The sequence below is a fragment of the Cardiocondyla obscurior genome, linkage group LG02, assembly GCF_019399895.1.
Source record: "Cardiocondyla obscurior isolate alpha-2009 linkage group LG02, Cobs3.1, whole genome shotgun sequence".
NCBI lineage: Eukaryota > Metazoa > Arthropoda > Insecta > Hymenoptera > Formicidae > Cardiocondyla > Cardiocondyla obscurior.
Window position 1 is genome coordinate 7,773,838 of NC_091865.1, and position 15,041 is coordinate 7,788,878.

Genomic DNA, 15,041 nt, shown 5'->3' on the forward strand with positions numbered 1-15,041 from the left:
TTATAGCAGATGGTCTTTAATACGTTTATGCATATGTCATGGGAAATTACATAGCGCAGCGAATCGATATTTGTCAAATAGGTACGTACGCCGTGATACATACAGTGTATGTACTTATACAATTATTATTTTTTTTATATTATAATAAATAAATTCGTTCTCTGTGTGAACGAAACGCGTTTTCATTATCGTTCGAATCTTTGCTTTTTAGAGCTGCGGTAATTCAGGACACGTTAGCGGAAAATGGGGTAGATCGATAAATTTCAACGCGGTCCCGGAAAAGATTAATCAACCGGATCCGTTGAAAATCTCATAATCCAGCCTCTTCAAAGCAACCGGTGTTGCGAAATTTTCCGTGAATTACAGCTTTAAGCGTTCTCTTCGAGCTTGAAATTGTACGATATTCGTCTGCGAACCTTTGCACGGCGTCACAACGCTCTCCACCAAGTTTCTCGACTCTCTGGTGACTTTTTTTTTGTACTTTTTCTTTCTCGATCGGTTCGTCATCGCGGGAGAAAGCAGGGAGTCGGGTTCGGTTCTCAGGGTCATCGGCTTGATCACCTAGCATCCGCAAATTCACCCATTGGCTACCAGCCAACGTGACTCATCGCCTCTAGAAAACCCCCGTGGTTTGTGTACTCGGGTTGCACGCGTTGCGTTGCCGTTGGTTCGTTCACTTCGCAGTCCCCGCTTCAGTTCGGCGCGATCTTCTCCGACGGCCGCACTGTGGAGGCTGGCTTCTCTCCTCGCACGTGCACCCGTTCACGAGATCCGCCCTCTCGTTTTCTTCTCGTTTGGCCCAGTCTTATTTGAGATATCGCTTTGCGCCGCCAAGCGAATCTTCGCCGGGAGGAGTTTATTCGCCGTGGACCGAGTATTCTAACGAGTCGCGGGGATCAGGAGAGACTGGGACTGGCGTTTAAAAAAATCATCTGCCATGGAAACGTTTAATAGCGGTAGGACTTTGTATACAATCGGCTGAAGTTCATGCCCAAGTATTATAATTTTTTTTTTTTCTACCTTCCGTTCACCGGTATTTTATTACCGGCTATTCGCACCGTTGTGTAAAATGTAAGTGAAATTAATCTCTGGGGAGTGTAATTTCGCGCGTAAAGGCCCGGCGATTGAGTTACGTAACACTCTTTGATGATAATCCGCTATTTGCAGTGCTCAAATAATTTCCTAAATTTAACGCGTAACACAAAATTTCATACAATAATAGAATTACACGTCGTACTATGTAATACTTTGGAGAAGCGTATCATCAGCATTCAAATTAATTCGCTGATTTTATTATTGTAAATGAAAAAGTTTGTAATAAAACAAATTGAAGCATCGCGAGTTGACACGAGACATAAACAGGCATCCTATTTAAATTGCAAACTACCTATTATTTCTTATTTTCTGTTCAATATTAATCATTGTTCCACGTGTCTCGAAATAAAGAATTAAACCAGTGTTGCGGTTTCGAAGTGAAGACGAAGAACGGGGCTCGGGGTTATCTCGACGAAGGCAAAAGGGAGGTCGATTCCCTTTTCCTGGCGAGCCCGCGGCCGCAAAAGTCGCCGGCGACGACAGCGAGAGATAACGCGCGCCGGTTGCGGGACAGAAAATAGAGAAAGATCGATATAAGTAAAGGTAGCACATGCACGAAGACGACGACCGGGCACACGCCGCCGGGAAAACATTCGGCGAGAGAGAGGATTTCCCCGTATTGATTTTCTCTCGAGTCCCCTTTCGACTAGTCGCCGCGGACGGTTCGCTCGCCCGCTCTCGCCCGCGTTTCGCCGTGCGTGTCCCGTCGGACCGTTAAGGCGATATCGATTTTTGACAGCTGCTCCGCCGCCACGTTACACACCGCGTGCGGCACGCACGACGTGGGAAGGGTAGCTCTCCCCGGCGTTAACACAAAGCTTTCCCGCCGCCTCTCCTCTCGCCCACCCGTCCCCCCAGCGTGTAACGCGACGTAACGTAACGTAACGTAACGTAACTTAACGCACGTGACGTCATTACGCACTCGTGCGGCTGCGATCAGCACGCACTCGCTAGCGATTATCGCGAGCTGCTTACGCTTCTCCGAGTCTGCACCCTCGGTGATTCGCGTCACTCATGCGATGAGCGATGCGCTCAGGTATATTTTTAATTATTTTTTTTTTTTTAATTTTTTTATTTTTGTTGTATATGGAGAACAGTTTTTAAGCTGGTAATTAAATGAGATGCGAGCCGAAGTATTCTCGTACTTCCTGCAAGGTTTATTTGCAATCCTCGTTGTATTCAACACGACGCAATGTTTGAATTTAATCCTATTGCTTGTATGTTTTGTTTTAAATTTGCCGACTTGATTTTTAAATCGTTTTGGATTAAGTTTTGAGATAAAAAAGGTCCTTTTTAATTTTTTTTTCTTCCCCGATCAAGGAACTGGCAATTTAATACCAGTATTCGCATACCGATGACTCACCGATGACTAAATCAAAGTAATGCCGATAATATCGCGCGTGTTTATAAACGCGAGTACGTGTCGACGTGTTCGACTCGCGAGGAAAATGTAACATTAAACGCTCACTCATTCTCTGTCCACTTCAGGTACGGATGATGGAGGAGCGGCTAGTGAAGGGTGAGTACTGCCTCAGCACATCCGGTGTTGGTTCCCCGGCACATTCTCTGCCGTCGACCTCCGGCACGCAGAATGACAAGATCGAAGAGGTCCACTGTGCCTGCATCTCGAAGCTAGAAACTCAAGTCGAGGAACAGGTAAAACGACGCTGATTCTCGGGTAATAAGTAAATTTTGCAATGCGAAGAACGCATCTTCGTAATAATACATAGAGTAACGTACGTATTTGGCACGAAGCTTATCTTAAATTTATCTTATCCAAAATGGAAAATCGATTACGGAGAATATCGATTACTGATTCGTGTGAAAGACAATTTTTTCTAATAATAAATAAAATTCTACAAAACTTGAGATTGTCTTTAATCTCGCGAGACATTTGACGATTAATCGACGAGACCGTGCTGGTCAGATAGTTTATAAAATAATCGTCGTTTACAGAGACAGTTACGGCTGCAAGACGCCAGGCAGGTGGAGGCTAAAGCAGCGAGAATAAAAGAATGGGTCACGAATAAGTTGAGGGAATTGGAGCAGCAGAATCAACACCTGAGAGAGCAGAACAACAAGTGTAATCAGCAACTCGAGCTGTTGCGCAATCATATAACTAATATTGGGCTCAAACCACCCGTAAGTTTCTTAATTTAAATGCGGCGAGCGTGATCTTTTCATAATTAATATTTCACGAAGTAAACGTATTTAAAATTTAGCTTTTAGAAATAATTGCAAATAAATGAGCGTGGTCTCTATTTGCGAAAGAAAAGTTGTATTAGCTATTTAGTAACATTAAAAATTGGCAAGTGGCTTCTTTTAACGAGAAATTTTGTAAATGTAGGCGCCGACGACAAGAGCATCGTTGTCTCTCGAAGTGGATTCCACCTTGCGTATCGATCGCAGACGATCGGAGAGCTTGGAGGGCACCCCGCAGACGGCACCGGAGTGCGTGCAGAATATCGTTGCGGAGCCGCAAACAAGTACGAAGCATCGGAGACATTTGTCAGCGTGCGGCACCATTCAACGAGGAGCTGCGGCAGCCAATATGGATTCGAGGTAAAACCTCCAAGTCTGATGAACGGAATACGTTTCTTCATGAGATCAAACACTTTCAAACACACACTAAATGCACTCTCGATTCTCCTTGGGAGGCCTCAGGGGACGTGATAGCGGCGCCCGAGTTTTCGAAATGTGGTACCCTGTAACGTCCTGGGACTTTCCGAGGGGATCCGTCGTCCCACTCCCTTTATTATACTTTTTATCACTACGTATATTTTATTTATATTACATTTCTTTTATTTACTTATATGTTTGTTATAATTATATCAATGTATGGTATTTCTTCATGAAATTTTGAATTAAATTTATACGGCACTCTTTTAATTTAACTAACAGTAATGAAATTTCAAGATGCACACGCACAAGCACACACGTACACTCTCAAACACACAAAAAAAATATCATTGAATCGTTCTGTGCTTTATACTTGCTGCTTCTTTTTATCCTCTCTTAGTCTACTATCTGAGGAGTTGGCCGCGGCAGTGGAAAATCTGGTAATGTTGCCAAATATATCCGGTGTTTCGGAGGCGAACCGAGATAGCGGAAGCTCGGAAGCAGTGCACGATTACGCCGAGATATACACACCCAGCCGGGAGGGTATGAACTGGTTACAGGTAGGAGGACAAGGTCCTCGCCCACCGACTCCGCCGCTACACAGGTTTCCTAGTTGGGAGGCAAAAATCTATCAGGTAATGCTTTTTATTCGAATACGTGAATGCCGTCACCGCGTTAACTAAAACTTGGCGATAGTATAAATCTCTTTACATTATAGATAAATTTTTTTAATGATTAAGCCTTGACGACTATTTGTTTAGGTAGCGGACGGTGGCCTTGGCATCGGTCCATCGACAAATGAAGAATCCGCACCCTCCACGATGACCACAACGACGAGTTCGTCGAAGCATTCTCAGGCCACGGGACACAATTTAACAGCTCACAATTCTCAAGGCTACTGCGATATATCTGTTCCTGTATACGCTACTGTCAAAGGTACTGTAAAAATATTAACTTGATTTTCGCCGTTGACGTACGAGAATAAATAACATTAAAGTGTAAAACAATTTTTCTTTATTAATTATGCATTTTTTTAGGACGTGCCAGTCAAATCAGATCTATGCCTTTCGGTGATAGCTCTGATGATAGTTCGGATGGTGAAGAACATCCGAATCAAACCGAAACTAATACTAGAATTACGAATAGTTCGTCTGACAATACGGATTCTTCTCTCGGTAGCGGAAGTAGTCCCTCGAAAAGCATTAAAACAACTAGTAGTCTCAGTCCTGCAAAAAGAAGTTCCAGCGGATCTCCTAGTAAAAGCGTAAAACGTGGTGAGTTTAATTCATTTCCTTCCATTGGTTTACTAGATTTTATTTAGATATTTTGCACGAAAAAAAAAATAGTAAGAAGAATATAATGAATAGACGAAAAATTAAAAATAAATTGTCAATTAATCGTAAGAAATGTTCGACATCTAACAACTTCGAGTTTGTTTGGCTTACAGATACTTCCCTCGAGTCAGGATTATCCGAAGATTACGCAATACCTCCCGATGCACTAAGTTCAACATCTTTAGAGTCTAGTATGCCTAGCCTTCTAATGCGCGTCTCTGGCGAAAGTCCAAAGAGACAGGAATCGCTGGAGAAAACGGGTCATCTGGCGAAGTTAGGCGGCAAATTAAAAACTTGGCGGAAACGATGGTTCGTGCTGAAAAATGGCGTGTTATCGTATTGGAAGAGTCAAAATGACGTCAACCGGAAACCTCAAGGCCAAATAATCTTGGATGAAGTATGCAGGTACGCAGTGATGTAATATTAATTTACAAATTAAAAAGAAATATTCGACAAAATTGACAAGATTATTTTCATAAAGACTTCTTTAGTATTTCAGGAAAGCATTAATATTTGACTTTGTTTAAGTTTTGTTTCTTTTAAAAAACTGGTAATTTTTTATATTTTTGTACGTCTTCCAGAATTAATAGAGCCGAAGGAGCTGCCACTTTCGAAATAGCCACAGGAAAGAAAACTTATTACTTGACCGCTGATTGCATTGCTACAATGGAAGATTGGATAAGGGTGCTGCAAAACGTACAGAGGCGAAATGCAACGAAACTCTTGCTCAGTAGAGAAGATAATAAGCCAACGATACAAGGGTGGTTGACAAAAGTTAAAAATGGTCATGCAAAGAGGTGTTGGTGCGTGCTCATTGGCAAGATGTTCCTTTACTTTAAGTGTCCTAGTGATACGGTAAGTGTCGTAATAATATTCATACTCGCATATAAAATATATTAAATTTATTATTTTTATTCAGAATCCTATTGGTCAAATTAACATGAGGGACGCTCGAGTAGAAGAGGTAGAACATGTTTCGGACAGCGATAGCGAGGAGAGAGACGCCGAATGCCCGCACGAAAGAACGATCGGCATTTTTCCGACCCATCAGGGTCCAACTTATCTACTCATGCCGCATAAACAGGATAAGGATAACTGGCTCTACCACTTAACAGTGGTGTCAGGTGGTGGACCGAGTGCAGGCACACAATACGAGCAACTAGTGCAAAGACTAATGGAAACTGACGGTGATCCTAGCTGTGTATTGTGGCGGCATCCCCTGTTGCTACATACGAAAGAGAGCATCACAAGTCCACTGACAAGTCTGACCTCCGAATCACTGCAAACCGAAGCCATAAAGCTCTTTAAGGTTAACACGATCTTTTGTCGATTTTATTACGATTGTTTTATACTCAATTTTTCTAAATTATTTTTAACATTTAATTATATGAAAGAATATACAAAAAAAAAACCAGCGTAACGTATCGTAAGAATAATCTGATATACCTTTAATCATACAGGCTTGTCAGCTGTTTATGTCGGTGGCGGTAGAACAAGCAGGTATCGACTACCACGTGGTTCTAGCGCAAAACGCATTACAACAATGCCTAGACCAGCCTGAACTTCAGTCTGAATTTATATGTGCATTGGTAAAGCAGACAAGTCGTCACACCCAACACCGTTTGGGCGTACAGGTAAAAAAGGCCGCCAGACTTGTGTCACTGGGTACTGCGCGCGTTGTAAGTCCTGCTTATTGTTTAACAAGAACAACATTCAACCATCCTGTACCATTTTTTAAATCAAATCGATACTCATCGATCGTTGGTTTATTATTTTTTTTTTTTTCCTTCGATAGATCTCATCTGTATCTCATTGTTAAACTATTTTTAGTCATCAATTATTTAAACAATAGGTATTTTTTTTCAATGCAGAAAATGGTACATTGGGTATGCTTAGTCAAGTATTATAAGTAATTTTTCCGGGTGTGGATACTGAGTAGTGGTTTAGCGGAATGGTTCAACTAGAAAGTATATTACTCGGTAATATTTAATAATGGCAGGAATATGCCGCTTGTCGCCACTGCAATACTTGACCAAGTTTAAGGACTATTTTAGTTTTAACAATCACATTCACACATTTAATTCTAATTTGCCGCTTTAAGTGTGCCGTCTTTTAGACTTTTCATTCTATTTCAATCGCATGTGTTTATCATTTTGTCAAACATCACGATGATGTTAAGTTTTACTTACCTTTTATCACATATTTTAATATTTATACATAATACCCGATCAAATTACCTTAACGCCCGTGTGAGCCGAACATATTTCGACAATTATTGTAATGTAATTTATGTCGATGTCTATTGATCGCGTCTGTTAAATCTCACTTAATGTTAAATCTATACGTTAAAATAATATTGCAAAGCAAAATATTATTTTCTGAAATTCGTCAAAATACGTTCTGTGCCACATACAAAGACATTCACCCACTCACTCACTCACTTGCAGAATGGTATGTTGGTGTACATGAGGACACACAAAAAGAAACATTTTTTAATTCTTTTTTTTTCTAATTTTCACACGAGTTCCTTTTTTTTTGCAATAGCTGCAATATAGTTACTTTGATATTCTCTGTTTGAATGCTGCTTAGAGATCTAGAGTCTTATCGCCGAATTAGATTATTCTAACAAGTAAAACTTATATACAATCTTTTATATGCCTTCACCTCGACAATACAAGCTTTTTTAAAAATGCAAAAATGTTGTAAAAGTGTTTAAAAAGCAATTTAAATGTCACATATCTCTTCTAAGCAAGTTATAGATAACTTTAAAGTTCTAGTATTATATGAATTCCTCTCTCCTGTTTTCCTTTTACGTTACCCTTTCTCTATCCTTTCTCTTCTGTATGTCCTTTCCAAATTTATTAAAAGAAAAAAAAAGGAAACACTATGTGGATATATCTCGAATTAGCGTAAATTTATGATGAAAAAGAGCCTCAGTCGTCTCATGTGTAATGTCAATGAACGTAACGCTTTACAGTTGGTACGGTAGATAGACGCGGCCTCAAAGAGCTTTTCTTTTTGGCACATTTTAATTCCCATGCAGTTTTTAAGGGTTTTTATCAGAGTTCGCGTTTTTTTAATTCGATTAATACATGGAGTTGTGCATTGAAATTTCGATTTCTCATGCTTATCTGCTAACTAACTACTACCGAAACACAAATAATTCAAATTTAATCTCCTTTTTAATCGAGATAGTATCTGTCTGAATAATAGCTTGAGAAAATAAAGGTAATATAGAGAAAAAAAAGGGGGAATAAATGGGCATTAAAAGTAAAAAAGTAAAAAGTAGACATTTTGTCGTGTCGCGTTTACCCTTTGACGACGAGAAGCAATATTGGTCGGCTAGGAATGGCTGAGTATTGTATCGAGACGTAGTAGTATGCCAGCATACCATTGCAGCAGCTCCTCCTCTGCGCCACGCAATCGCTCTTCACCTGCGATACGCAAAGTCCCGCGGCAAACGGCAGCGGTGAAAATGCGGACGCGCAATCAACGGCCTCGACTTCTCACAGTCCTCCGCTCACGCAGGGCCACTCAACTTCTGCTATCTTGGACTGCAAAACTAATCCCGCGCAGTATGTGCTTATCCAAGGATGGCAGCTTCTCGCGCTCGCAGTTTCTCTCTTCCTGCCCAAGAACAATCGGTTGCTGTGGTACCTGAAGTTGCACCTACAGAGAAACGCCGACAGCAAGTGAGTAACACACTATCGTATGTTCTATATTTTTATTTTACATTAAAACAAATCGTGCGCGCGCAATAAATTTGATTCTGTTCTTGCAATACCGCTAATATTTTTTTTTTGATAAAGAAGTATATTGCATTACATTAAATTATGGTGTGTTTTCAGAACGGAATGCGGCAAGTATGCGGCTTATTGCGAAAGAGCTTTGGAAAGAACACTGCAAAACGGTGGCAGAGAAGTGAAACCATCAAGAATGGAAGTGCTCTCGATACTAATGAAGAATCCGTATCATCATTCACTGCCGCACGCCATACCGGTTCATTTTCTGAATGGCACTTATCAAGTCGTTAGCTTCGACGGTAGCACTACGATAGAAGAATTTTTGAATACTTTGAATCAAGAGATCGGTTGCAGAGACGTTCATCAGTCTGGCTTCACGTTATTCAGCGACGATCCGATCGAGAAGGATCTCGAGCATTTCATCGATCCAGAAGCAAAGGTTTGTTTGTGAAACTCGCCAAATTAAACACTTTTAATAGAACAAAATTTATTCTACCTTTTAAAATTTACAATCTGCGTTCTAGCTATGTGACATTATCTCAAAGTGGGAAACAGCATTGAGAGAGAAAGGTTCAGGAAAATTCGAAAATACCAGAGTAATACAATTGACGTACAAATCTCGCTGTTACTGGCGACAAGCCGCTAAAATGGAGACTGACAAGGAGAGACTTTTGCTGTGTTATCAAGTTAATCAACAAGTTGTACAAGGAAAGTTTCCGTTAAATCGCGAACTCGCTTTTGAACTGGCCTCGTTAATGGCACAGGTATGCGTTTCTTATGCAATAGTTACACATACAGCACGTATTTTTTTATTACACATTAAAAATAATTATAGACATTTAAGCATAAAGTTTTTACTCAGTTTATTGTCCTAACGTTTAATCAATTTTACAGATCGATTTCGGAGAATACAACAATGACAAAGCACGCGGCAGCGGCCCTGGAAGCAATCCACATCATCTCGTACTCCAAGCTCTGGATAAATTTTATCCAATACGCTATCGAGCTAACATTACCGCCGATCAATTAAGGTAAGGAAATAATTGATAACAATTTCATACATGTTTTTAACAAATTATGTTGACTTTACCAGGGAATTACAAGAGAAGTTACAGGAAAAATGGATTGCTTTAAAAGGACGTAGTGTATTGGATTGCGTTCGTATATATCTTACATGCACTAGAAAGTGGCCTTTTTTTGGAGCTACCTTGTATCAAGCAAAGGTATAACGATACTAATGGTATAAATGTTATACACTATTTACGTTTCAAATACTTTATACGTAAAGACAAGAAGATTGTAAAATAATTGATTAGAGTAAAATAATACGACTACATGTGCGATTTGATTTTATTTTAAAACAATTTTATTCAGCTGAAACAAACCGAACCCGTGACAGTCTGGATAGCGGTATCCGAAGACAGTGTAACGCTACTTGAATTACAAACGATGGCTGTTATGTGCCGGTTCAATTATGCAAACATAGTAACATTTGGCGGCTGTTTAGACGACTTCATGCTCGTCGCTTGCCCAGACGAGGGTGCGGCAGAGCAGAAATTGCTTTTCGCACTCTCTAAACCGAAAGTGCGTACAGCAGTTATAATTTATCGTTACTAGAAAAATATTTAATTAAATTTATTCTTATTGGTGTAATGTTTTATTGCAGATTCTGGAGATAACGTTATTAATCGCCGATTACATGAATGCCTTAGGCCACGCGTTACCAGGCACTCCACAAATGAATACTTTAACTCGCAACGGATCACATAGGTCCATCAAATCGACTTTGAGACCTGCGACTGGTCGGTGAAAAAAAGATCTCTATTTTTTTTACGTTATTTTAAAATTATAACTATAGAATTGTATCGAAGAATAAGAAAATGAATATTGATTCAGAATAGTCACTTTTATATTTTTGCACGGAAACTCGATATTTAAATTTGATTTTTGCAGGTTCAAGCTGTCTTCCAACTCAACCTGATATTTTGAAATCAACGCCAGATCACCAAAGACCTTGATAAAAAATCTGATCGCGTTAATTTTTCGGAAAGACAATGGGAATATATTTCTTGGATACGCGTGGAGCTTCTGATTAGGAAGTATATTTTCTTTTGTCATTTGTATTATATAAAGGCAGTGCAGTATTAGTATCGTTCGCATCAATGTGCGGTGCATTTTTTTTGTTTTTTCTAAAAAACGCGTAGTCATAGACGCGATCGAAATATCTTTACGTTACGTCGTCATATGTGCATATAAATTAGAATCGACGCTTATAATAATAATAACGTATCTGTGTAAATATTTAACGATAAGCATAAGCGCAAGAACTAACCACAAACGATCGTACTAGTGGTTTAGAGAGCGGTTGGAACCAAATCGAATCGATCTGTAACACTGCCTAATTAGTATGCGCGATTAAACATCGAATGGTTTCATCTCGAGGCTACGTATCGTGCTAAGACTTGCTACGTATTTATATATCAAATTAAAAACACAACCGAAACGAAAAAGAACGCGTAAAATATTTCGTAATAGTGATGTATTCACCCCGTGTCGTGTATAATATATTAATCAAAGTTATTCGATGTTTAGCGGTACATCTTGAATGACACAGCGAACGCATTCTTTCTCAATTTTCGATGTCGAATGGAATACCTCTAAGCCTATACAAATGTTATCGCTATGTCATATTTATAATACAGTTCTTTTGTATTCCTGTCCAACAGAGTTTGTTAGATGGATGGGTTCTATTTTTATTATACAATTTTACTTAAATTAATTTTGTTACAGATTAAAATTGAAATGAAATTGAGAGTTTAATACAGATCTGAATCACGCGTATGTGTTTAAAAATTAAAATTGTGTATTTTGTAATTACAATTTTTTTTTTTTTTTTTATTAAATTCGATTTTGTGATATATTTAGATAAGAAAGGAAAATTTAAATCAAGAGAAAAAAGACAAAGCTAATTTTCTTTCAATAGTAACGTTACAAGATATTAAATGGACTTCATAGGCGGAATTATCGCGTACATATTGCCAAAAAGAGTGAGTGAGTGAGAGAGAGAGAGAAAGAAAGAGAGAGAAAAAGAGAAAAAACAGACTATATTTCTCTCTGTTTTTGTCTTTGAACGTTTTAGTTTGCCTTTTTCACATGAGGCTGCTCATAAGATTGCTTAGCAAGCAAAAGAAAATCCGATACACTTGTATTAACTTTGATAACAGCTAGTCTTGTATTTATTTAAAGTATAAGCGATTACATGGTTTTTTTCTCTTTATTATTTTTTAATTTTTATTTTATTATGATTTTTTTACAGGTACACGACCAAATAGATGTAATTGGAAACGTAATTTACTATTTAATATAATTAACATGGCGTTCCTACGCGTAATACGTGTGCAACACTGTGTATTAAACATACGTAACGATTATAGCGTTGTCTATATATATGTACACATAGAAAATGAGAGAATGAAAGAAAGAGAAAATAGAGAAGTTTTGTACTCGCGTTCGACGTGTCCTACGTAACTAGTAAACGTCTTCCTTCTAGCAGTTACAAATTACAAGCTGAAAGTAAGGCGGCTTTCGTGCAATATGTACACTGAGAGACAAATATGACGTTTGCTACGACGACGTTAGCTAGCGTATGTCACCCTAGCGTTGGTGTGCGTCGAGACTAATATCACACTAGGGTCATATACTCCAGCTGCCGTTGTCGCAGCGAACGCCACATCTGCTTTTCAGTGTAGATAAGACTTGTGCGGTTTTGTAATTTTCGAGACTATTACGCGTCTGTTCTAAAGGGAATAGCGAATCTCAATATTCAAAGAACCTTTGCAAGGTCTGACACGTCTAAAAAGAGAAATTTTTATTCAGGTGTCCTTGTGATCCTATTTAAATATTTAGAAATGAACGGATTATAGGCGCGCACACACACTCGGCTTTACTTGGTACATCGTGAATGTTTGTACGAGTAATACGAACTTTCAGACTATTGAGAGCAGTACAAAGATATGCAAGAACGACATTTTGTCCTTAATTTTTTATATAATATATCGAAGCGATATCGAAAAGTTATTAAGTGATCGACTAGCACCTGTATCATGACGTAGTTGAAGAAACCTTACGCGTGTTACATTCTTCACCCATTCGTGTAAATATCATGAGAACTTGCGTTTCTAAAGATTAGTAGAATCAAAATAGGCAGCTAGCAATTTACACAATCGAGGTCTATCTGGATTGCGCATTTTACCGAGCCTATTTTACATTTTACATTTATATCTGTTATTTATTCGTTTAAAGAAGGTACGAGCAAAACAAGTGGAAGACATTGTGTACTATTGTACAGAGGAATAAATAAACTGCACATCAAATAATTTTGCAAATGTCAATATGGCGATTGTCAAATTTTATCTAGTTTACGAAAGGCAGAGTACACTGAAAAGCAGATATAGCATTTGCTGCAACGAGCGGCGACGGCGGCTGGCGTACGTGACTTCCCTCACTCTCGGCCGCCGAGTACGGGGGGATGTAGTAGGCTGCGTTCTCCCTCAGTCTGTGACCGGTGCTCCGTAACACATCTACGCGCGTGCTTCGTGTAAGATTCGACGCACATCACGCCAAGATCACGTATGCTAGCCGCCGTCGTAGCACCATGAATGCCATTTCTAACCGAGTGTACGTTAACAAAAGGGAGAAGAAAATACCATGTTAATAGATACGGTATTTATTGATAAATATAAAGTTATAAATAAGGTTTATTATAAATTTTTGAAGACATGTACCTCTTATACATTCTCACATTAATTAATTTCATGATAATTTGTACAGATAGATTTTAATTATTTACTTGTCAATTTGTGCCAGTATGAGAAGTTTGTGTGTTCAGTCCACCTCTTCTGGTCTTACAGGATGTGTTAATGGGATCATAGATTTTTTTTTCACATCTTTTGACAGGGCTTTTCTCATGTCTGGAAATAAGGTGACATGTGGTTTATCTTACCTATGTAAAGATTTGTTATTTCAAGTTTATAAAGTTTTACCATATGCATCCTCATCTGGATCCCCATTGTAATATTCCAACACTGTCCTGTACACAATATATCCTAATTGTTGGTACATTGTGATAGCTACTTTATTGCTCACTCTGACAAAGAGATCTACAAAATATGCCTGTTTCCTAATTTAAGCAAAAATATAAGTTAGTAAAAGGTAAAAAAATATTAATAGGCTACAGTAAGTAAAATAAATTATTATTTACTTTTCTGATACATCCTCTAGATACTTCATCAACATGGCAGCAAGACCTAATCTTCTGTAGTCAGGAGAAACTGTAAGGGCTGTTACATGACCATGCCAATTTTCTCCATGACCCTCAGCCTTTCCCATAACTGAAACAGATGGTTTCAAATTTAAAAAAATTACCATTAAAAAATAAAACTTTTGCTGCACTGTTGACAGCAAAAATACAAAATCAAACAGACTTACTGTAACCCATAATTTCTCCACTTGGAGATTCTGCCACTTGAATGTATTCTGGCCAGTGTGAAAGGTAATGCATATAAAATGAAAGTCCATACTAGATAAAAGTGTAAAAGATAATATATGTTGAAAAGCTTAAAAATTGTTTTAATTGTAAGTTATGATATAAAAAGCTTCGATTTCTAAAGGTGCTTTATTATAAATAAATTTATTCGTGAAAAGCAAAATAATTAAAAATAATCATTTTTTAATAATTATTATTTTACTTTAATTAATAATTTATTTTCTTTTTGGTATCACTTTTAATAATTTCAAAAGCTTATATTAAAATAACAATATATTATCATTTCTGATAAAATAAAAGGATACTGTTTCTGTGAGTGGATCCAAATTCCTGAAAATAATAAATAAACGTAATTCTAACACCGAATAGTATCAATATTTATCATTTAATTGAATTTTAGGTTAGGCGAAAGGGAAATCAGATTCATTTAAATGTTACTTACACATTATTGAATTTAAACAGGTCGTTGCACGTGAAAGGCCGAAGTGTCGTCATTTTTTGAAGTTGTAATAAGTACCAGCTTATTTTATTCGATCGATAAAACTTTGCCCGAACGAAAGACGACGAAAACAAACTGCTTCTTGTAAATGTGAGTGCATTACATTACGTCAGTTGACTTCCATCGCTACTTCAATTTGCCGGTGACGATGGTAATGGCTCGTAGCGAAGTTTTTCGGAACTAACAAAATTTTCTGTCAGCTGATT

At 38.2% G+C, this 15,041-nt stretch overlaps 2 protein-coding genes across 8 annotated transcripts in view; one reads left to right on the top strand and one right to left on the bottom strand.

Moving 5' to 3' along the window:
- Positions 1-12,056, top strand: part of LOC139109285 (uncharacterized protein CG43867) — a 50,665-nt gene extending 38,609 nt beyond the window's left edge. For 3 of the 7 annotated variants that reach the window (XM_070668213.1, XM_070668256.1, XM_070668266.1), the window contains 18 exons: positions 2,584-2,751; positions 3,052-3,237; positions 3,443-3,657; positions 4,115-4,349; positions 4,476-4,650; positions 4,752-4,988; positions 5,162-5,453; positions 5,630-5,903; positions 5,968-6,357; positions 6,509-6,682; positions 8,448-8,740; positions 8,897-9,230; positions 9,316-9,555; positions 9,686-9,822; positions 9,885-10,014; positions 10,166-10,375; positions 10,458-10,593; positions 10,745-12,056. In XM_070668213.1, coding sequence (XP_070524314.1) covers positions 2,584-2,751; positions 3,052-3,237; positions 3,443-3,657; positions 4,115-4,349; positions 4,476-4,650; positions 4,752-4,988; positions 5,162-5,453; positions 5,630-5,903; positions 5,968-6,357; positions 6,509-6,682; positions 8,448-8,740; positions 8,897-9,230; positions 9,316-9,555; positions 9,686-9,822; positions 9,885-10,014; positions 10,166-10,375; positions 10,458-10,593; positions 10,745-10,809 — 3,891 coding nt within the window. In that variant the 3' untranslated portion in view covers positions 10,810-12,056. Of the gene's footprint in view, positions 1-2,583; positions 2,752-3,051; positions 3,238-3,442; positions 3,658-4,114; positions 4,350-4,475; positions 4,651-4,751; positions 4,989-5,161; positions 5,454-5,629; positions 5,904-5,967; positions 6,358-6,508; positions 6,728-8,447; positions 8,741-8,896; positions 9,231-9,315; positions 9,556-9,685; positions 9,823-9,884; positions 10,032-10,165; positions 10,376-10,457; positions 10,594-10,744 lie in introns of those variants that run through there. The other 4 variants (XM_070668222.1, XM_070668231.1, XM_070668238.1 and 1 more) reach the window with 4 other exon arrangements.
- Positions 12,057-13,501: 1,445 nt separating this feature from the next.
- Naa20a (N-alpha-acetyltransferase 20 A) lies at positions 13,502-14,963 on the bottom strand. Its single transcript, XM_070668527.1, has 6 exons — positions 14,779-14,963; positions 14,642-14,666; positions 14,279-14,369; positions 14,052-14,181; positions 13,834-13,970; positions 13,502-13,761 (listed from the first exon to the last, which is right to left on the bottom strand). Exons 1-6 carry the CDS (start codon positions 14,829-14,831, stop codon positions 13,676-13,678), a joined length of 522 nt encoding a protein of 173 aa, XP_070524628.1. The 5' UTR covers positions 14,832-14,963; the 3' UTR covers positions 13,502-13,675.
- Between the last annotated feature and the right edge of the window lie 78 nt (positions 14,964-15,041).